This window comes from Leptidea sinapis, chromosome 23 (assembly GCF_905404315.1).
Source record: "Leptidea sinapis chromosome 23, ilLepSina1.1, whole genome shotgun sequence".
NCBI classification, from domain to species: domain Eukaryota; kingdom Metazoa; phylum Arthropoda; class Insecta; order Lepidoptera; family Pieridae; genus Leptidea; species Leptidea sinapis.
Genome location: NC_066287.1, coordinates 6,178,390 through 6,201,866, shown reverse-complemented (window position 1 = coordinate 6,201,866; position 23,477 = coordinate 6,178,390). Strand labels below are relative to the sequence as shown.

At 35.3% G+C, this 23,477-nt stretch overlaps 1 protein-coding gene across 1 annotated transcript; it reads right to left on the bottom strand.

The window, feature by feature from the left end:
• Nucleotides 1–440: 440 nt before the first annotated feature.
• LOC126971463 (very-long-chain (3R)-3-hydroxyacyl-CoA dehydratase hpo-8) lies at nt 441–22,835 on the bottom strand. The gene is made up of 4 exons (XM_050817787.1): nt 22,500–22,835; nt 21,623–21,740; nt 20,569–20,798; nt 441–3,720 (listed from the first exon to the last, which is right to left on the bottom strand). Exons 1-4 carry the CDS (start codon nt 22,592–22,594, stop codon nt 3,465–3,467), a joined length of 699 nt encoding a protein of 232 aa, XP_050673744.1. The 5' UTR covers nt 22,595–22,835; the 3' UTR covers nt 441–3,464.
• Between the last annotated feature and the right edge of the window lie 642 nt (nt 22,836–23,477).

The window sequence follows — 23,477 nt, the reverse complement described above, 5'->3', positions numbered from 1 at the left end:
TCAAGTCTGATGCTCGCTTTTACATCCCAAGTTGTTCTAGTCGCGCCACTCATTGTCATTTCACTAAACCAACCCTGGCATTTGTTCAAATCACTAGATTTGTTTAGAGAAATGATAAAATCGTATTGTTCTTTAAACATACTCCGTCATTTGACCAAATCTCTTATTATCATTTCCCAGCGACATATATATATATATATATATACTGAAAATTCTATTTTTAGGCTCTATCACGCCTAAACCACTGATCATATCGACATGAAACCACCGCCATTCGATGCGAAATTTATCCTAGACGGTTTATGGCTACTTATTTTAAGAATTCCAACGTTCCTTCATTAATTTATTTCCTCTTTAAAAATCGCCCAGCGACACGGGCGGGAACGGCTAGTACTACGCTAATCATAACATCTATGTTGTACAAAGAAGAAAACTAGAAATTGTAACAAAAAATAATTTATTAGACCATTTCCCATTCAACCATAAAACATATAATAAAGCTATAAAATACATATATGCACTTAAATTAGTATACTCATTGTACTGACAGATAGTTCGGAGGGATGTGAAAACAATTGAAAAAAAGTGTGTATGTATTTATGTATGCACGCAAGAAGTTATACTTCTTTGGCCTAACGAAGTAAAAATCATTAAAATTATCTATTCCTCGTGCTACTCTACGCTTTTAAGAAAGAACAATTTTGTAAAAATCTTGCAAAGATGGCTTCGACAATTACAATAATAAATACGGCTGTATGGGCTTGAACCCTTTGCCTGTCGTAATAATGGACAAAGAAACCATTAAAAAAAATTATGAATCAACTTCAACCTGTTACTTTTGTGTAAGTGATGCGCGAATCTTAAAATTTCACTCTCATATTTATTTCATAACGCGCCTAAAGAAGTATAACTTTAAAAACTTGTAATTACTGTTAACCGAGTTAAGGGAAATTAATACAAACTTAGTTGGAAATTAATTCGGAAACTCACAAGATTATGACTTCAAAGCACTTTATTGTCCCTGTCTAAATATCGGATTGTTAAATTATCTGACACACCTTCTACCTGAAATCGCAACTGTGTCAGTTCGTACTTAGTGAGGTATTTTATAATTGAGCTAGATATAATAAAGCCGTCAACTGACACCACCGATACTTGTGACGTATCAAACTATGACGTCAAAGGCCCTAACTAAACCAGTCTAAAATACCAGCTCTTCTTTTTTCATTATTTGAATTAACATTTGCGACCCGCGTAACCATAAAACGTGGATGCGATATTACCAATAATATTCTGGATTATGTAATGTATGTACCTATATATAAGGGACATAAGCGAATTTTATAGAAACTGTTATAATCATTATTTTAACACCAGGAACAGACATAAACTTGTTATGCCTTATCTTTTATGGGCAATGTATATGCTTTTACAACATGATCCCAGAAATTTTTTAAAACAAATTTATTACGAATTTCAAAAGAATTCCTAAAATCATTTATGTGTTGAGGTTTATGTAACATAAATTGCTTTCTTAATTATACCATAGATGGGGAATAGAATGACTGCCGTCAGGCTATTTAAATTATAAATTGCATTGCATCGAAATTTTATACAAAAAGAATGGAAGAAGCCCGCTGATTTTCTTGCGCCCGTTCTTCTCAGGCCTGAGACATACATTTTCGAACGGGTGGTAGTTTTTGACTTTCATTAATTGATTTCATATCCTATTTTGAATTTGAATAATTTTCGCTCATTAATAAGCTTAATCATACTCCAGAGTTTGGACCTAGTATAGTCTAGTCTGGTAATCAAGAACCTTACGAAATATGAATTCCGTATAGAGTGAAATTGGAAGTATACTATGAAAGTTATTTAAATAATACATTTAATAAATATTCATAATGTTATCAACAATATCAAAAACAATTCAAGTGCCGACAAAATTCGCTCGCTACGAGATTGATAAGTTGTCGAAATAAAAATACTTAGTATTTTTTACTTTAATACTCACACGATACTATTAGACAATGAGTAATAAATTTACAAGATAATAGAACAGTTTGTTTTGTTTGATGAATAAATTTTGACTACTTTATTTGATTATTTCATACTCTGTGATAATAAACTTAAGAAAATTAATAATATCAGATCTTTATGAGTTGGTCTTACATTCCAGCAATGCATAGCGAAACAATTCATATTATGTGTAAGCAAATGATCTTATAATAATAAGGTGATATGTAAAATTACATAAACAAAGAATTATAAGCCGTATGACAAATACGCCGATAGTTAATTCTGTAACTGAACAGGCCAACTTATGCACGTAAATAAGTAATCTATTAAAGGTAAGTACTCAAGCACGGACGAGTAATAAAAGAAGGACTCCGCGCCGTGATATTAGCAAGTGAAGCACCGTTATGCTAGTGTGTGCGCGTTTACGGGGGATACTAGTTACACAATTTTTTCTCCCTTAAATAATCATATATGGCCACAAATACTTATATAGTATCGTTTTTATACTTTTTCACAACGCACGACGCTATTTTTAAAATATTTTATTTAAACGCATAATGATCTGTCACAGACGATGACAATTCTCATAATGGCCGCCTATCGGCATGTAGTAGTGTAAGTGGGTGCGTGGGACAGTGTATTTACACGTTAATCGGCTTGTTTTGGTGCAACACTGTTATGTAATGTGACACGGAGTCCTTATTTTTTTACTAGTCCGTGAAGGTGATAATATTTATAAATACGCCGATAGTTAATTCTGTAACTCAACAGGTCAACTTATGCACGTAAATAAGTAATCTATAAAAGGTAAGGAAAACATATTTACAAACAAAGAAAATGCTTTAGGTTCCCATCTTTGTTTTTCAGTCAGATAATTATATTTATCAGTAAGATAAATATATTTATCATTGTAATCTTCGTTTTATTTTATACAATATAATGCATAATATAATTATGTTATTCTTCATTGTCTTAACCGAGGCAATGTGAAACGTTGCGTTTACAACTGAAATTTATACAAAAATAGATACTAAAATACAAATTTATATTTTGTCAATACGTTCTTTGTCAGTTGGCTTACGTAATTGTCCCAACAGAGATTTTCACGACGTGTCATGTATAAGGCGATACATAATTTTATTACATTGGAAATAAATGAGTCACAATACGAAGTTTCAACTACATAATATACTTATGTTTTAAATAAATACTTTAAAACAGGAAAAATATTAATAACAATTCAAGGGTATACTACAGCATCTGTAACTAGTCAATAATTATAAAAAACAATTGTGTAAAAGAAACATGTGCATTTAACTTAATCCTATTAAGATAGCTTCGTTGATTATGGAAAGATAAGATTGCCATCAACAATTAACATCCGCCGGCAACATCCAGTCCAATGAAAAAAATATGGCCGTGTTTATCAACCAGCTAAGTTGACTTTAGTAAATTTTCTTCGCTTCCATACCCAACATTTTTCTTCTCTGTTTCAGCATATGCCCAAAGAGAACGGGAAACAATGGAATGTATAACAACATATAGAATATCAGGAAATAGTAATAGTTGAATATAAAGTTCCATGCATTTGGCATGGACACTGTGAATAGCTGCTTATCGACAATTTCGTTAAGTGAATAGTACATACACAACAGCTCACCAGTTATTCCTATAGGGTACAGCACTAAAAATGTGGAGTACCTGCAACAAACGAAATAATATTATATTATTATAAACACTTTTTCATATAATACCTGGACGACCGAACCTTGATGGGATTTTTAAGAAGGTATAAAACTTAAAAAAAAAAAAAAACTAATCGGACATCTGGATTCGAACCGGGGTCTTCTGATTTCTGGATGACACCCAATGTGAGCTATTATAGTCTTGTATATAGTGGCGAAATTTAACTTTGTATTCTAATGTTGTTGTAGCAGTTTCTCATTGAAACACGGATAAAACTACATTTTTTAAAACTGAAACCTAGCTAGATCGATTTTTCATGGTCGCTCAGAGAGAGCTATGCTCGGAGTTTCCCTGCGAGATCGAATCTGAAATGAGGAGATCCGTAGAAGAACCAAAGTCACGGACATGCCGCAGATGGTTGCGAAACTGAAATGGTAGTGGGCAGGGCACATAGCTCGACGAATAGATAGATGGCCGTTGGGGTAGTAGTCCTCGAATGGCGACCAAGTACCCGTAGACGTCGTATTGGTAGACCCCCCCACAATATGGACCAACGATCTTGTCAAGATCGCCAGAGTAGGTTGGATGAGGACAGCGCAGAATCGATTATCATGGCGGTCTTTGGGGAGGCCATTGTCCAGCAGTGGATGTCTTCCGGCTGGATGGAGTAAGGGCATCTAAGTCCAGGATGCTCAATAGGCACTTCATCAGCTACTTTTTATGCCACTGAGCAGTGTTTTGGAAACACCTTAAAAAATAAACACAAAAATGTTTATTTTTTTAAAGAGTATGACAGAGGCACGGTAATGTTGTCATACAGTATTCTATCTTCATACAAACGGCCGGAACGCAAGTCATACCTACGAAGTTCGAGTTCGGTAGACACTCAGTACACCAGAGTCGCGAATGCGCCGCAGTTACCAACGAGTATTGGTTTTGTGAGCGTACGATTTGAGAATACTTTTATAGTCTATTTTTAGATTAGTTTAATTTAACACTTACAAATATTTTCACGTTGAGTTGATACGATAATGTGTCGTCTAGCGACAGTGATTTGACTCAGAATTTATTAAATAAATCACTTTAGGGATTTTAGTAGATTTATAAACTTTCTTTCATAATTAATTTATTCTGTGAAGTAATCTACTATTAATGAAATTTCATAGTTCATTCACAACTATTTTTTTTTTAAATAAACATAAAATATTCACAATCACAAAACTAGAAAGAAACTTAAGTAAGAAGATAAGAAGCCCTATCGCTGTTTTCTTACCACGCGGCCACACATCGCCTTAGATATTAATTACAAGGGATAGAATACTGTATCATAACTTTACTGTGACAAAGGCATAGGGCAAAATACATAGGGATCATCTGATGGTATGCGATAATAGCGACGGATATAATATTATCTCTATAGTAAGAAGAACGTTGTCGACCTTATGAAGCGACGAAAAAATGTACATATGAATTTGAAAACCAAAAACACGTATTAGGCGTAGGGTTACCAGACAAAAAAATCAAAAGTCCGGGGAAAAGGTCTTATTTAGTTTGAAACATCCTGAGATTTTTTAACATTTTGAGAATTTAAGAAGCAGTAATGTGTAAACATTATTGTGTATCGGTTAGAAGGGCGCGGTAGCTAGTGAAATTACTGGGTAAACGAGACTTAAAATCTTATGTCTCAAGGAGACGAGCGCAATTGGAGGTCACTCAGAATTTTTGGATTTTTCAAGAATCCTGAGCGTTACTGCATTGTAATGGGCAGGGCGTATCAATTACCATCAGCTGAACGTCCTGCTTATCTTCTCCCTTATTGTCATAAAAGAATATTAACGTTTTTATACACTGCGACACTAACGGTGTCTTCCGTTTGAGCTATACTTTTAATTCATATAATTTGAATTCACATGTGAGGCATATCTTAATATATATAAATAACGTGACACGTTGTTTGTCCGCGATGGACTCCTAAACTAATGAACGGATTTTAATGGGGATTACTCCATCGAGTGCAGTTGAGTCCAACTTGAGAGATAGGATAGTTTTTATATCGATTTGGGACCCATAATTATTTTAATTTCCAATATTTGTTTTGTATAGACATAGTTTCTATGAGAGAATTTAGTGACGCATGGTTTGACAGTTCCGCTTTGAAACAATTTCGTTATAACAATAGATAATTCTTGATGTATTGAAATATTATTGCCAAATTCCTATAAATAAGATTTTTATTTTATTATCTACAGAACAAAGTCTGTCGGGTCAGCTAGTTAATATATTTTATAAATTACGTGACACGTTGTTTGTCCGCGATGGACTCCTAAAATAATGAACGGATTTAAATGGGGATTACTTCATGGAGTGCACCTTAGTCCAACTGGAGAGATAGGATAGTTTTTACTTCTATTTGAGACCCATAATTATTTTAATTTCCAACATTTGTTTTGTATGGACATATTTTCCATGAGAGAATTTATTGACGCGCGGTTTGACAGTTCTGCTGTGAAACAATTCCATTATAACAGCAGGGAGCATACTTTACAAAATAATTCTTGAAGTTATTAATATTATTGACAAATTCATAAAAAACAGTATTTATTTATTTATTATGTACAGAACAACGTCTGTCGAGTCAGCTAGTATTATTATATAAATCAATAATTTAAAAAAGCTATACTATTATCGCACTATATTTTATCATACTATTATGATAAAATATAGTGCCTACTTGGATAAATAAGTACCTGTTGATTTATGTTGTGTACTTAATAATGATAATAAATGATTATTTTTAGTTTATACCTTTTATTTATATTTAAGTATACTTTTTGCTTAAAAGATCTTTCAAATGTGAACTGTATTTTATTGAAAGTTCTAAAAATCCTGAGCTTTCATGAGATTCGCTAAATCCAGCCGCAATCCTGAGTCTAAAATCCTGAGATCTCAGCACAAATCCTGATGTATGGTAACCCTAGGCGGGAAAGTATCGAACCGGGGCTCCGTGGTGAAAGTCGATGTTGTCAACTATTGAGCACTTCCACCTTCGCGGAAACATAATATGGCATGTTTCGAAACGGTGGTGGTGATTGAAATGACATTAAATCAAATCAAAATCAGTTTATTCAAGTAGGTCACGAAAATGACACTTATGAATGTAAAAAAAAAAAATCTTAAAATAAAAAAATAAGCCTTTGTGTGATCATATTTCTATCTGGAAGAATGTATGAATGTTTAAATAACTGCGTGGTATCGACTCGTTGCATGTTTAATCTCAAATAATAATTTAAATTTCCGATTTCTTGTTCAAAGTCAAACAAACTTTATTCATGTAGGCTTAAATTAAGCGCTTTTGAACCGTCACTACAAATAATTCATTAAATTACTTAATCTACCATATATTCGGAAAAAGTAGAGCTCGTGAGAAGAACATACAAGAAACTCAACGGCCACTCTTTTCAATCAATAGAGTATTTTATAATGAAATATACATAACAAATTAGTTTGTAAGGTGCTGCATCCAATATAGGAATCATGTTAGAAGCGTTTTAAATACCAAATATTTAATAAAAAGTAATAAATAATAAACTGTATAAATATAAATTATCGTATATTGGACGCATCAACCTTTAGAGCTTGAATTCATTATTTGTGTAAGGATGCTTCGTGAAAATGACGGTGTTATATCGTTGAGTCGATTATTTATAATTCTGACGATCTGGTTAAAATAAATGTAAGAATATATGCTTGGTACTGTTGAAAATCAATTTGAAAAATTCCGTTACATAGATAGATACAGATCAAGATCTGATTCCTTCCGCCGAAACCCTACAAGTTAGGATATCAGCCATACCATCTGAATGTGTGACGGTCCTCCACACTGCCGTTTTCAAGGATCTTTCTTCCACGTACTACAAAGCTATGGTTATGTTATGCGGTGTTTCCGCGGTGATACGACATGGGTACCTTCAAAAAAAGCGCGTACACCTTCCTTAAAGGCCGGCAACGCTCCTGTGATTCTTCTGGTGTTGCAAGAGAAAGCCCGTGAACACTGGAGTGCCCCGAGGCTGTGTGCTATCTCCCACGCTGTTTCTTCTACATATCAATGATATGTTGGACACCTTTAACATACATTGCTTTGCAGACGACAGTACTGGTGATGCCGTATACACGGGCCATGCAGGTCTCTCTCGGGAAATCGTCGACCACTGCCGGGAGAAACTTGTGTCTTCTATCGAGTTTCGAGACTTCTCGAGAAGGTCGCGGAATGGGGTAAATTGAACCTTATCCAATTTAACCTCCAGAAGACTCAAGTTTGCGCGCTTACCACTAAAAAACCTGTCGAATCACCGCTCTTCGACAACACTTGCCTTAAAGCCTCGCCTAGTATCGGAATACTGGTTCTCGAAATCTCGAGCGATTGCCAATTCCGTGGCCATCTGGAGGGCAAAGCCAAATTGGTTTCGAAGAAGCTGGGCGTCATTAATAGAGCACGGCAATACTTCAAGCCGGCCCACATTCTAGCGCTCTACAAAGCGCAGGTCCACTACACATGGAGTATTGCTGTCATCTCTGGTCTAGTGCACCCCAGTATCAGCTCGATCCATTTGACCGCGTGGAACACAGAGCAGCTCGAATTGTCGGGGTTCGAGTGCTCTGTGAACGGCGGATCACTTGGCGTTGCGTAGAGACGTCGCTTCATTGTGTGTCTTCTACCGCATTTATCACGAGGAGTATACCTTCCTTAAAGGCCGGCAACGCTCCTGTGATTCCTCTGGTGTTGTAAGAGAAATGAGCGTTCGGATTAAACGCATGCGGACTAGCTCCGCACGCGGATGGAAATCGGATGCATTTGCACAGGATGCCGGCTAGATTATGGGTACCACAACGGCGCCTATTTCTGCCGTGAAGCAGTAATGTATAAGCATTACTGTGTTTCGGTCTGAAGGGCGCTGTAGTAGTGAAATTACTGGGCAAACGAAACTTGACATCTTATGTCTCAAGGTGAGGAGCGCAGTTGTAGTGACGCTAAGAATTTTTGATTATTTAATTATTGATTGATATTTTTTATTTTTCAATAATCTTTAGCGGCACTGCATTGTAATGGGCAGGGCGTATCAATTACTATCAGCTGTACGTCCTGCTCGTCTCGTCCCTTATATTCATTTAATAAAAACCTTTCGCAGCAACCTCGGAGAAATAATATAGAAGTTTAGGAACGAGTTTACTAACAGAGCACGCCAGTATGCTCACCACACCACATTAAATTTAATTAAATAAAAACTTAAATTATCAAATTTACATAAATTTATTCGTGTTTCTTATAAATTATAAGATAAATGAATCTCTTGTAAACGTTAATATAAGATATTATTGCGTCTTTGCAACGCGTAATATATTTTACGTATAGTTATAATTGTTCACATTAATCATAGTCTTTTGACCCCGACCATTACGTGAATTGCTATTATTTAAATGCGAAATGATTTTAATTTGTTCTTCACTATTTTTTTTAATTACTTGACATATACATTTGAAATTATTATAAATTACTAGCTGACCCAGGAAACGTTGTATTGCCATAAAGTTATTAAAAAAAACTTATTCCTAGACCTACCAAAAGGAAACGGATAGCCTTTCATACATTATTGGGCCAAGATGTAAAAGGATGAAATTGGTGTTAATAAATCTATACTAATATTATAAAGCTGCAGTGTTTGTTTGTTTGAACGCGCTTATCTCTGGTACTACTGGTCCGATTTGAATGATTCTTTCAGTGTTGGGTAGTGCATTTATCGAGGAAGGCTATAGGCTATGTTTTTTTTTTTCAAAATTAGGGATCCGTAATAAAATTGCTATTTTGTAACACAAGGTGTGAAATCGAAAACCTATTTTTGCGTATTGACAATAGAACAAAATGATGTACAGGCTATAATATAGGCAATATTTTATTACTTATAAAACTATCGCGTGAATTATACTTTATATGGCAAAACAAAGTTTGCCGGGTCAGCTAGTATCTAATAAATTTAAAAAGCATCGCTGAGAATTTGAGGATTTTTGGCAATCTGAAAGCAGAGTTATAGGACGTTTTGTAAAATTGAAGTTATGCAATATATGGGCAACAATCTATATTAAAACAGCTGATTTTTGAAATGCGATTGTTTTTGAAGTGAAACTTCTTTAGAATCGTTGTGATTTCAAACCGGATGCAACGGAAAAAACGACAGGTAAGAGACACAAATACAAAAATGTGTAGGATGAAGCCGGCAAAGAATGAGACAGAAATATGCATACTATTTTATTTTTATGTATGACGCGAGTAGGTATACCTTAATATATTCTTATATCATACACACGACGACGACGCACACTAACGTTTTTTAACAATCCTTTTAAATTTCGAAACACATTAATTGTTTTGTACATTTTCTGGGCTCATACTGTAGAAGCATATACATGGCCCAATAAAAGGCATAACAAGTTTATGTTTATTCCTCGTGTTAACATTATGATTGTCACAGTTTCTAGCTTATTCCTCAATGTGCTTATGAACATATAGAACATTATCAAGAATATATTGAGAAGCAACAGTCAAAATGTTTATTTCCCTAATTTGTTCTCTGAATGATTATTTAGGACGTAGGTTATAAATAGCCTGAATAGCCCTTTTCTGCAGCACATATATGACATTAATATCGGCCGCACTGCCCCATAACAATATACCAGAGGACATAATACTATGAAAATAACTAAAGCATACTAGTCGCGCCGTATCTATATCAGTTAACTGACTTATTTTTTTCACCGCATATGCTACAGACCTAAGCCAATTCGCCAATCCTTTAATATCCCATTGCAATTTGGAATCAAGAGTAATGCCAAGAAATATAGCAGATTCCAATGGTTTTACCACCTCTCCGTTTAATATAGTTAACTCGATCGCTTCGACGGCGGCGGCGTGCGAGTCACGACACACGAATACAGAACAATATTAACCACATGAGTAAATAAAACAGGTAATTACCCTAAAGATACACGAATCTCTTGAAGTGTCAAGCAGAGTTGCCACCTTGGTGGTTTTCCCAACAGAAATGGTGCTTTTCCAGGCGTTTAGCGGGATTTTTTTATATTTATTAGTGGTTCTTAGCAGTTTTTCAATATGCAATCTGTCAACATATTTTTCCTTTTTGCCTGTCATACGGCCCATGGACTTGCATCCCGTGCTATTAAATACATAAAGAAATGTAATAGAACTCAAATCAGCGAATTTCAGAGTTTCCTTGTATGTTGGCTTACATCTCCGAAACTACTGAACGGATCTGAATCATATATCTGTGTCTGTGATTGTAATTCGCGCATTGATCTACATGCTCCGATTTGTGCACTCCGGAGACCATGCTGACAGCAGGTCCCTGGAGCTAGAACTAATTATAGACAAAATAGTTATCTTTTGCGGGATGGTCGAACTTTCATAGACTTGTTTAAGCTGTTAGACCTAGATTTGTTCACCACCCCAATTAGGTTAGTTTCAATCAGGTTTAATTGTAAATTCTTACTCTTTTTTAATTTCTTTCTTTATCATCTTATAAAATTTTCTTTTTTGTCGCCCACTTAACTCTTATATCAAATGTACATTGCTATCTATGAAAACTTTTAACTGTCCGTCTGTAATTATGTATGTAACTTAATTTAGTAACCTAGCTGTAAGTTTTCCAAAATTTGTAAAATAAAATTACACCGGCACCCACTTCGGTCAAACCAGAACATAATTCCAGTACTACTGTGTTATTTCTATGGTGGTTTAATAAAGATTATTAATCATTGAACCTGTTACGGCATCATTTATTTTGCTCGATGGTAGGTGATCACTTCCGCCAATGTGCGTCCGATCGAGTTTGAATTGCAAGAACTGAGGGCGAAAAAAGCCACACGTCACAGTCATAACATATTTTGATAGCGATTGTTCGTGACTTCGCCGGAATGTATTAAACATACCATATTCGATAGCAAAACATACATTCAGAGATGGAAAATAACAACGTTCTTGTTTCGTCAATCGATGGGACGAAACCTGCTCATGATTATACCAATTCATCTAAATCTTTTTTTAATTTAACTATCGGAGGCCCTAAGGCTAAAAGCCGTTGCCTCTTATACGAGAGGAACCGGTTCTACCCCCACCACGTACGAATATATTTTTCGTTTCATATTCTAAACTTAAATATTTAAACGAGTAATTCAATCTAGCATTCATAAAAACTTGTTTACTACACAAGGGTGTTTGGAGACGAAAAATCGATCAGGCTAGTTTAATTTGAGGAAAAACACGTTATCCCAATTTTCTTCAATTTTATTCCACGCTCTTACAGTGAAAGAAAACATCGTAAGAGAATCTATATACATCGGCGAATAAAATTAAAAGTTGTGCGTGAAGTTCAACATCTCACATTAGACCAACATGGTCTACTATAAATACAAGGTTTGTTCTTGTATTTTAGTAGACCACTAGTATTTGAAGTTTGAACCCAATTTTTTTTCCCGAAAATGAGGAGCACAGAAGACGTCGAGTTGCAGAACTTAGCTCGTAAATGAAACTACCTATTAATTTAATTAAACTACATTATAAGATAATTTAACTTTCGACGAGCCGGACGTTCAGCTGATGGCAATTGATACGCCCTGCCCATTACAATGCAGTGCCGCTCAGGATTCTTGAAAAACCCAAAAATTCGGAGCGGCACTACAACTGCGCTCGTCACCTTGAGACATAAGTTGTTAAGTCTCATTTGCCCAATTATTTCACTAGCTACGGCGCCCTTCAGACCGCAACACAATAATGCTTACACATTACTGCTTGACGGCAGAAATAGGCGCCGTTGTGGTACCCATAATCAAGCCGGCATCCTGTGCAAAGGAGCCTCCCACTGGTAAACTAACTTATAAGTACATTATAAGATAATTAAACAATGTTGTTGCTAACACATGAACAAAAGTTCTTATTTAAATGCCACTACATTTACATACTACACATTACATAATAATAGAAATCAACATTTGTATTACCATAATGCTGCATCATCACCTCAGCTTGTGGTAAATTAAAATTCATATTATGTCCCAACATGACTTGTAGATTTAAAAATGTAACTAGTCTGGTCGTGAATATAGTTACAACATAAATCTTTTAATTGTTTTTTTCTGGATTAAACATTTTTTTTTTTAATTTTAATGCTTCAATAAATTCCCACCATTTCACACTTTCGAGATTAGTATGTTATCAGAATAATAGAATGCTGTGTTAAAGAAAACTGAATTTCAGTGATTGCCTTGCACAAAGTGGGTATGGAGCCGTCTGCCATCGTTAAGACACTTCAATAGCAAGGTATGGCGTATACCTTGCTTTTGCTTGCTTTATACCTAACCTAACCAACCTTGACTTAAAATCGACGGTGTACAATTCCCAAAAATATCCCACTAACTAAGGTATTAAAACACTTAATAGGGGCGTACCAATCGTATATTCACCAGTTACATAATAAGTAAGGTCACAGTTCTATAATAAACTTAGATAATGCGTCCTTGATGGCTTAGGGCGACATCTATGAACAATATCAAACTGTAATCGGTTACAAACCCTAACATACCGGCCGCCATGGACGTAGTCCAGCCAAAACAACAATACTTACATATTATATGCAACTTATCAATACTATGAATCTTAATCTAAATCGTAAATTTAACAGCAAACATCAGTGACTTACAAATAATACAAATGAAGAAAAATATTCGCAGTGGTTACAAATTAAATACAGTTAATCTTATATATATAAAATCTACATATCTACTACAAATAAAAATTTAATCCTTAACAGGCAGTATAATCAATTTAGATACGGGCCGTTTAATAAGATTTCCCTTGTATTTGAGGGTGACTACGCGAGTAAGATTGTCCAAACCTGGATGTTTATCTACAATTAGACCAAAAAGCCACTTAGTTGGAGGTAAATCATCTTCCTTTACTAAAACCACACTACCAATATTTGGTTCTGGAATGGTAGCGTTCCATTTATATCTATGATGCAATTGCGTCAAGTACTCCTGAGACCATCTACGCCAGAAATCTTGAACCATTCTCTGAGCTAACTGCCACCTTTTTAGGCTACTTATAGTTGACATTTCATAGTTAGCATCAGGTACAGACACTAATGGTTCTCCCACCAGAAAATGCGCTGGTGTTAGAGGCTGAGGATCCTCCGGATTGTTGGACAACTGAGTCAAAGGTCGAGAATTAAGACAAGCCTCAATCTGGGACAATACGGTAGATAACTCCTCATATGTGAGTGTCTTGTCACCTACAATACGCTTAAGGTGATACTTAGTAGACTTTACGCCAGCTTCCCATAATCCTCCAAAATTTGGAGCACGAGGAGGGATAAAGTGCCAAGCAGTACCATTAGAGGATAAAAAATCAAGAATATCTTCAGCAACAGTAGACCTTTCCAAATTGAATAAATTCTTTAGCTCTCGTGCACTGCCAACAAAGGTAGTACCATTATCACTCCAAAGTTCAGCGACGTGACCTCTTCGAGCAACAAAGCGCTTAAAGGCTGCCAAAAAGGTTTCAGAAGTCATGTCACTGACTACTTCCAAGTGAATGGCACGTGTAGCCATACATATAAAAAGGCATATGTACCCCTTCATTGAGCGATGTCCACGGCCTTTGGTGGTACGAATACTGATTGGACCGGCATAGTCCACTCCACTTCTAAGAAAAGGTCGATGTGCTGTTACTCTGGACACGGGTAGCTGTCCCATCATCTGTTGGTTAACCTGGGCTGAATGGCGAATACAGATCACACATTTTTTAACAAATTGTCTTACAACACTTTTAGCTCCAATAACCCAGTACTTGCTTCTCAAATAGTTAAGGACAAGTTGTGGACCACCATGAAGAGTCCTTTCGTGAGCATCGTGTATAAGAAGGTAAGTAAAATGTGATTTGTGTGGAATGATTATAGGATGCTTCATATCATCGGACAAAGAAGCATTATGCAACCGTCCCCCTACTCTAAGAATACCATCCCGTCCCAGAAATGGATTCAACGAGGTAAGTTTACTTGTTTTATTTAATTTTTCATTATTCTTTATATTTCCCATATCTTCTTTAAAATTTTCTTTTTGACAAATCTTAATACAAATCATAAGTGTTTCTTGTAATTCTTTAGCAGTTAAAATGTTACTAATGTACCTTTCATTTTCAGGTTTGTTCCAGTACAACACTCGACGGCAGAAGGACAACACTCTGGTAAGTTTTCTTAGAGATGAAAATCTCGAAAATATATTTTCGTCTTTATCACTAGTTACAGTGTGACTACTAATCTTATGTTTGCGTTCTTCCAAAGATGTGTCTCTCTCTTCTCCCTTGCTACAATCTATGTACCTACTGTACAACCACTCAGGGCCCAGTTTCCAGAGGTCATTGTGTACAAACTCTGTTGCAGATAATCCCCTGGAAGCGCAATCAGCGGGATTTTCTTTTGATATAACATGGGACCACTGATTTCCATCCAACAAGGTATGTATTTCGGAAACTCTATTGGCAATGAAGGTCTTCCATCGACTTGGATGGCTTCTGAGCCAAGCCAAGACGATAGAAGAATCCGTCCAAGCGTGAGTTTGATGTTTAGGAACATCAAGAATGAGACCAACTTCATCTAAAAGTCTTGCTAGCAAAACAGCTCCACACAGCTCAAGACGTGGAATTGAGACCTGCTTTATGGGTGCTACCCGAGTTTTTGAAGTTATCAAACTCACATGCACGTTGCCACTATTATCAATTATGCGAGCATAAACAACAGCTGCATAGGCTGCGTTTGATGCATCACAGAACCCATGTAGTTCTCGACATTGATCAGTTAAATTCGATCGTATCCATCGAGAAATGCGAAAGGTTGTAAGAGATTTCAAATCATTCCTGAACTCCAACCAGCTTTTAAGCAATGACTTAGGAAGCTCGCTATCCCAATCAACGCCAGATAACCATAGCTGTTGGATAAATATTTTAGCCTTGGTCACAACTGGCGCTATCCAACCCAATGGATCGAATAGACGAGCAATGTCGGAAATAACCTTTCGTTTGGTTATTGGTGATTCCACCGAAGAAAGCTTGACAGTGAACTGAAACTTGTCCTCTTCTCTATTCCAGGTGAGTCCTAGTATTTTCATTACTTCATCAATTTTAATTTCCATGGCTTCATTAGACTCGCTGTTTTCCGCCTTAATCTCTTCAAGCAACTCCTGACTATTGCTAGAAAACTTTTGTAATGGAAATCCACCACGATTCAGTAATTCCGTCATCTCTTCATATATTTGAATGCCTTCGGCTACCGTATGACATCCGGACATTAAATCGTCGATATATAACTCCTTTAGTATTATATTTGAAGCCAACGGAAACTCTTTACCATCCTTACGGACCAGTTCTTGAAGAGTTCGCACAGCCAAATATGGTGCTGATGATGTACCAAAAGTGACTCTTAATAAACGAAAATGTCTTATTACATCGTTTGGGTCATCACGCCATAATATACGTTGATAATCTGCGTCGCTCTCCGCCACCTTCACTTGTCGATACATTTTGACAATATCTGCGACGAGTGAAATCGGGTAACAACGCCATCGCATGAGTAAATGTCGTAACTCAGGCTGAAGTGTGGGACCAACCATTAAGTCATCATTTAATGATACCCCGTTGAATCCCTTGCATGAAGCGTCAAAAACCACACGAACCTTAGATGTAAGTTTGTCTTGACGTATCACCGCATGATGTGGTAGGTAAACAGCGTCTGGTTTATCAACATCCTCTGCTAAAACTTCTTCCATATGACCAAGATCAAGATATTCGTTAATTACCTTAGAGTACTCAATTTTAAGACCAGGATTTTTGATTAAGCGTTTTTCTAACATAAGAAATCGCTTAAGAGCTATATCTCTTGAGTTACCAAATTTACATTGCGGATTATCCGACTTAAAAGGAAGTTTGACAATAAATCTACCAGTTTCATCCCTAGAAGTACTTTCCTTGAATAACCTTTCACAATTTTCTTCCTCTTGAGTGAAATACTTCTTAGGTTTACTTGATTCAGATTCCAACTCCCAGAATTTTTTTAATAATTCGTTCTCATTACAGTGTGTCAAATGCATGCTAACTACATTGTCACACGTCCCGTTCCTAATTACAGTTTCTCCGTTGTGCATTTTGCCAGAGAGGATCCAACCAAGTGCTGTTTGCTGCGCAATTACAGATCCTGGCGGACCCCTGACTAAACCTTTCAACAATATTTGGCTATACACGTCTGCACCTAAAAGAAGATCAATCTTGCTAGGTGTGTGGAACGAGGGATCCGCCAACTGCATGGACAAAAGAGTTGGTAGCATTTGAACATCAACTTTCTTACTAGGTAAGAATGTTGTGAGTTTTTTCAAAACATGAGCCTTGATTGTAATGACAAAGCTCGGATCTAGACGTGACTGTATTTTCAAAACTACAGAGGACTTTGATAACAAAGTTAAACTCTGGGCGCCGCCTAAACCTGACATAAAATTTGTCTCAGAATGCTTTTTGAGACCAAGCAGTTGAACTGCAGCCTCTGTAATGAAAGAGGCTTGAGACCCTTGATCAATCAAGGACCTCAACACAACCGGTGTAGTATTAGCTTGTGAAACTGCTTTCACTAAAGCAGTCGCTAACAAAACTTGATGGTTTGTGTTTGAAAAACAAGATAAAATAGGACGATCAGTACCCTCACCTTGAGCCTGGGAAGAATGAATAACGTTACCTACTACCGAAGTATTTCCTTCACCAGGTTGATCAGCTTGCGTTAAGCTTGCTGATTTGGGAGATTTGGTATGAAGTAAAGTGTGGTGCTTTTTCTTACAAATTCGACACCTTGTAGATTGATTGCATTGGTATACTGAATGATTAGGTGTCAAACAATTAAAACATAAATGCTGGGTTTGGACAAAATTACGCCGTGAGTCAACCGTTTCCTTAGAAAATTTCTTACAATTAAATAATTTATGATTTTCAGAGCAAAACACACAATTAAAACTAGTAGTGGCGACATGAGTACACGTAGGTTTCTCTTGCTTAATTAATTTAGGGTCTAAAAACTCCAAGGACCTAAACCGATTTTGTAAAAATTCCTCAAATGATGCCATAGTTGGTAAATCAGAAATCTCGGTTGCCTTTTGTTCCCACTGTTTACGTGATTCTGAGTCTAACTTTTGACTTATCAGAAATATAATTATTATATCCCATGACTTTACATCGATACCTAAGTTTTTTAACGCACTCAAACATTCTTTAGTAGTATCTAACAAATTTCTGATTGCACTCGATGACTCAGACGACAGAGCTTTTTGATTTGTTAACCTTTTAAGAATACAGTTAGCTTGAAATTTTTTATTATTATACCGGCTTTCTAACTGCTCCCAACAAATTAAATAATTATCCGCAGTACATGAAATGTGTCTCACCAACTGCTCCGCCTCTCCCGTGAGACAACCCTTAAGATAGTGCAATTTTTGTACATCATCAATGGTAGTCTCATTATGAATCAACGATAGGAACAAATCTCTAAAACTTGGCCACTCCGAATATTTACCAGTAAATTTAGGTATCTCAATCTTAGGTAATTTAACATTGCTCTGATTCGTTTTATTCTCAACGGATACAACATTTGACTTTTTTAATATTAATAATTTATCTTTCAATAATGACTTATAATCTAGATACATTTCCTCACAGTTATCGAACACTTCATTTAAAACATAATCATTTTGTATCAACACATCCTTTTTCATTTCATAAACAATTTTTTGATGATTTGAGAAGAAAGAAGACCACAATTTCTCTAAAGCTTCTAAGCGCGTTTCAAGATAACCTATGCTTATTCTTTCCTTTGGAGATTTTTTAAAGTTACATAAATTTCTTTCAATTTTACTTAAAATATCATCCTGAAGTTTAATATAATTATCACCCATGACTAAAAGTTAAAACAACTAATCTCTAGTTTAAATCGAAAACAATATAAAAATTGAATCAACAAAAATCTCAAAAATGTTAAAATATTTTTCTAAGTTAAAGACAAAATCGTTGAAATTTTTCTAAGTCTTTTAACACTATTCTTTTCACTTTAAAATCGGGCATAGGTTCCCCGTCGGATCACTTTTTAACAAATTATTCTAAGTCCTAAACACTTTGAATTTAACAAGTCAATAATAACTTCTATCTTGAATTTTCTAAGTTAAATCTTCCTAGTAATTAAAGTTCAAACTTGTACTCACGATTAATCTTCGGTAGTTGTCCCACACATACACACACTTAACTTCTGACGTAAGATGACATATGACAAGTGACGTTACTTGTCTTTGGACGGCACGTGGGTTGCTGTGACAGGTGTTGCAGGGGGTGCTCCCCTCTGCAATTGCTGCTCCTCTCCAGACAGGTGTCCCAGGGGGTGCTCCCCTCTGCAATTGCTGCTCCTGACGCCTCTCCAGACAGGTGACTAAGGGGGTGCTCCCCTCAGTTTTTAAAAGTTCAGGCCCAAATAGGTGCTCCCTCAGTACATCGAAGAGTACCGATTACCACAAACAGGCGCTGAACGGACTTGACACAATCAACCGCAAGGCACCAGTTCCGGCACTCTCGAAGGACCATGTACAATTCCCAAAAATATCCCACTAACTAAGGTATTAAAACACTTAATAGGGGCGTACCAATCGTATATTCACCAGTTACATAATAAGTAAGGTCACAGTTCTATAATAAACTTAGATAATGCGTCCTTGATGGCTTAGGGCGACATCTATGAACAATATCAAACTGTAATCGGTTACAAACCCTAACAGACGGTGAAATGACAAAATTGTATTTTATTATTATACTGGCTGATGCCGGCGACTTCGTCCGCGTAGATAAAAGGTTTTTAAAAATAATAAGCAAGTTTGGAATTGAAGAATATCTCATGTCCTATTCCAGTTCCAGTTCCAGTTCCCGCTTTCGCTCCCGATCCCAACATATTATATGAATCTTATTTCGAGGAAGATTGCTATGACAAACTTAACCTACTATTGGTATAATTATAGCACATCAACGGGTATATGTTCCGGGATAAAATGTATCCCACATCCCTTCCCAAGCTCTAGTCTATCGCTGTACCATATTTAAATCGGCTCAGTAGCTCTGGCTTAAAGACTTTCCAAACAATCATTCACTTTACATTCACATTTATAATATTAGTAGGAATTATTGTAAATGGTGTGACATTGCAGTACTGTATGGTGTGAGACAACAACTCCATTTCCAACCATATGTAGTTAATTTTTACGTTGGGTTAGGACTCGCTAATCGTACTATGAAAGGGAGTATAATTTTCTAATAAAAGAAGTATTGCATGGGTGTGGTGTTATTTTTGTATGATAATTCATAACAAAACTCTAATTACAATATGGTATGTATTATTCAAATAAAATTTGAAAAACAAAATTGTTATGAATGATGCGGGGACTCAAACCCACAACCTTTGGTATGTATTGTAACACATACAGACCATGTCACTGAGATGAGATCTATGCTAAAAATGTACTACAGTTTAAATTAAGGAGTTTAAGATGAAGGCGGAGTAGATCTCATTTGCATTTAAACAAAAGAGTAAGAGAGTTTTTAGCATATTTATTGTATGTGTGTTTGTCATTGAACTTCTCCAAGTATTTTAGAAATAACTGTATCAAATTATGGAAATATATACATAATATACTTTTAGAAGAATTATTATACATTTTAAATAAATGTCTTACCTCAAGAACATAAGTGGTTGCGGAACAGCTTTCATTATATTGAGTCCGTAGTACGAATATCTTACAATTTCGGTAATGGACCATGCCAGTATGCACAATGGCAAGCCGGGACTGACTGTAGCACTGTGTGTTACCAGCAGGGAGCAGCAGACTAAGAAAACTCTTGAGAAAACTTGCATAATTACAACTAATATCCCAGACGGTACCAGTCCAATTGCAGCATTGAAAATCTGTAAAATTATGTTCAAGTAAACCTCCCGCTACACATTGCACTTGTGGCTTTGATCTTACTTTTTTATGAATGAATTTGAAGTACACTGTTCAACATATAATGGACTGCTTTGTACTATAGATGTGAAGAAATGGAAATTAATATTTTTTTTCTGCTTGAAATTTTATTTAGATTCGTGGTTTGATTACAATCAGCTATTTTTAAATTAACATATTATTATCCTAAATAGGATTTATCACTTATTCAACATCAAAAACTACCACAAGTTATATTCCACATGTAATGATTCTCTGCAACTATTACAACAGCTAGACAATTTTGCTGACATTTATTTTAAACTAGCTGACCCGACAGACATTATTCTGTATATAAAATTAAGTTTATTTTTTAACTCCTGCGAAAGTTAGAAAGATATAAATTCAAATTAGATATTCATTGTAAGCTATTCTTTCAATTTGATTTCTGAACTACGGGGGACACTTCAAAGGAAAACCAAAATTGTTGTTTTTGTTTAATTCCAAGCATTTTCATATTTATTCACCTTTTAAACCTACTCTGGACTTCTACAAATAATTCAAGACCAAAATTTTCCAAATCGGTCCAGCTGTTCTCGAGTTTTAGCGAGACTAACGAACAGCAATTGATTTTTATATATATAGATAATATATTGTATCAACATCAATTAATTAGGAAATTAAGTAGCTTCTTTAACACACAAAACAACTGAGCTATTAAACATGCCATGCATAGTGTAATAGGTGCCATATATCTATATATAGACCCTTCCAGGGCTAGTGAAAGTGTCAAGAAATATATAATTACCTCTAAAACTGCAGCATTTTGAAATATGATAACTGTCCACTTTATTTCATTCCAGAAAGTGTCCAAAGTACCTCTATTTAAAAAATGAACAAGAGTTTGCCACAGAAGATACGACCATCTACAACAATTAAAAATAATTAAAATCAGCTTCTAATGTACCAATATTAGACAAAATCCTAGTAGTAAAATCTTACACACATGTATTATTTTTGATTGACTTTGATGTATTTGACAATCTATTGAATAAAAAAACATGTTATGATAATTATCATTTATAACCAAATAAAATTTAATTTTGCAATTGGAAGGTTTGCAGTATAGCAGAAATACTAGAGAAGTTGTATTAGGGTAATAACTCAATAATATACTTAATAAATAAAAATAAGATTCAGTTGTATTAAAGTGTATAATAATATATAACTCATATGTTAATTAATAATTGCTAAGTATATACAAAATATACTAATTCTATTTATTGTATATTCTATTATGCAGGACTTGAACTCCCAACCTCTTGGGTTCCATCCGAGCACTCTTCCAACAGAGCCAACCCTTGCCAATGTGTTGTTCAACTCTCAGGTTGTGGCAGGAGTTAGAGTCCCACATTGGTCATAAATTTTGGTTACAAATTTAATTTAATTCAGTCCCGGAAGTGAAGGAATTTTAAAAAATAAAAAAACTCTGCTTTAAAAATAACAAATTGTATTAAAATAAATATTACTTAAAGTTCGAGTTTTGATTGATTCCTAATTTCTTAGGACTAAGATGATGACAACTTTCGTAGGTATTATGACCAATAATAATTTTCTGATCGAAATGTAAACTATTTATGTAATCACTTATAAATCCATTTAATGAGGCAAATAATTTTGCTTACCCAACAGTCTGAATACCATTGTATGCAAGTAGATATAGTTTTCCAATTCCCGATACTTCAGTATTCTTTGGTTTTTTAGCAGTACTAGGCGCCATTGTTGAAAATTAAAATAAAAGTGTAACTTTTAAATCGATTTCAATACATAGAAATTTACAATTAAAATATTGAATATTGTTAAGTAGTTCAAAACAAACACGAAATTCACATTATTTTTCACGATTAACCACTTCTGTCACTCGTGGAGAACTGGTATTTGGAAACAGGAAAACAAAACAGATTCTGACAGTCTTTTAAATGTCACTCGTGGTGACACTGACTGATGACCAGCTGATGACTGGTCGATGACCACGGAGTTTGCACTTAGAACATTTCTTGATTCATACAATACCATCACATTAAAATTAATTTGTCAAGGGCACTGATTGATACACAGTCCATAGACCCGCTTCGCCCGCCTACACAGTAGGTAGCCGCCAATCGCCATGTTGTTTATTAATTTGTTTGCCGCCATCGCTTTGCTTATTCATTATTGTTGTTGTTTGGTGTTCGTTGCGTGTTGAGTATATACTGATTTCCGTTTATTTCCATATAAAAATGCAAAGAGCATAGTTCCGAATTGACTGACACGATATTTACTATATCTACTATGATATTTATATGTAATTGAACAGTCCATCAATAAATACTTCGAGGCGCAATTTCGACGCACGATGAGGAGGTTAAAATGCAAACATTCGCTATGAAGTATTTCAATAAAAGAAGAAGGAAATAATATGTTTATTTTATTGTAACTTAACAAACTTCCTAATATCTACATTTCAGTAATTCTACCATTAAATTTATGGCGGAATTCCTGTGTAAAATTAATATTACAATTAAAACAACCATAATACAGGTATTTATATTATACCTACGAATACGTAGGTATAACCGAGGAATGTTTCATCAACTTCCCACGCGATGTCGCTTTCGCCTTGA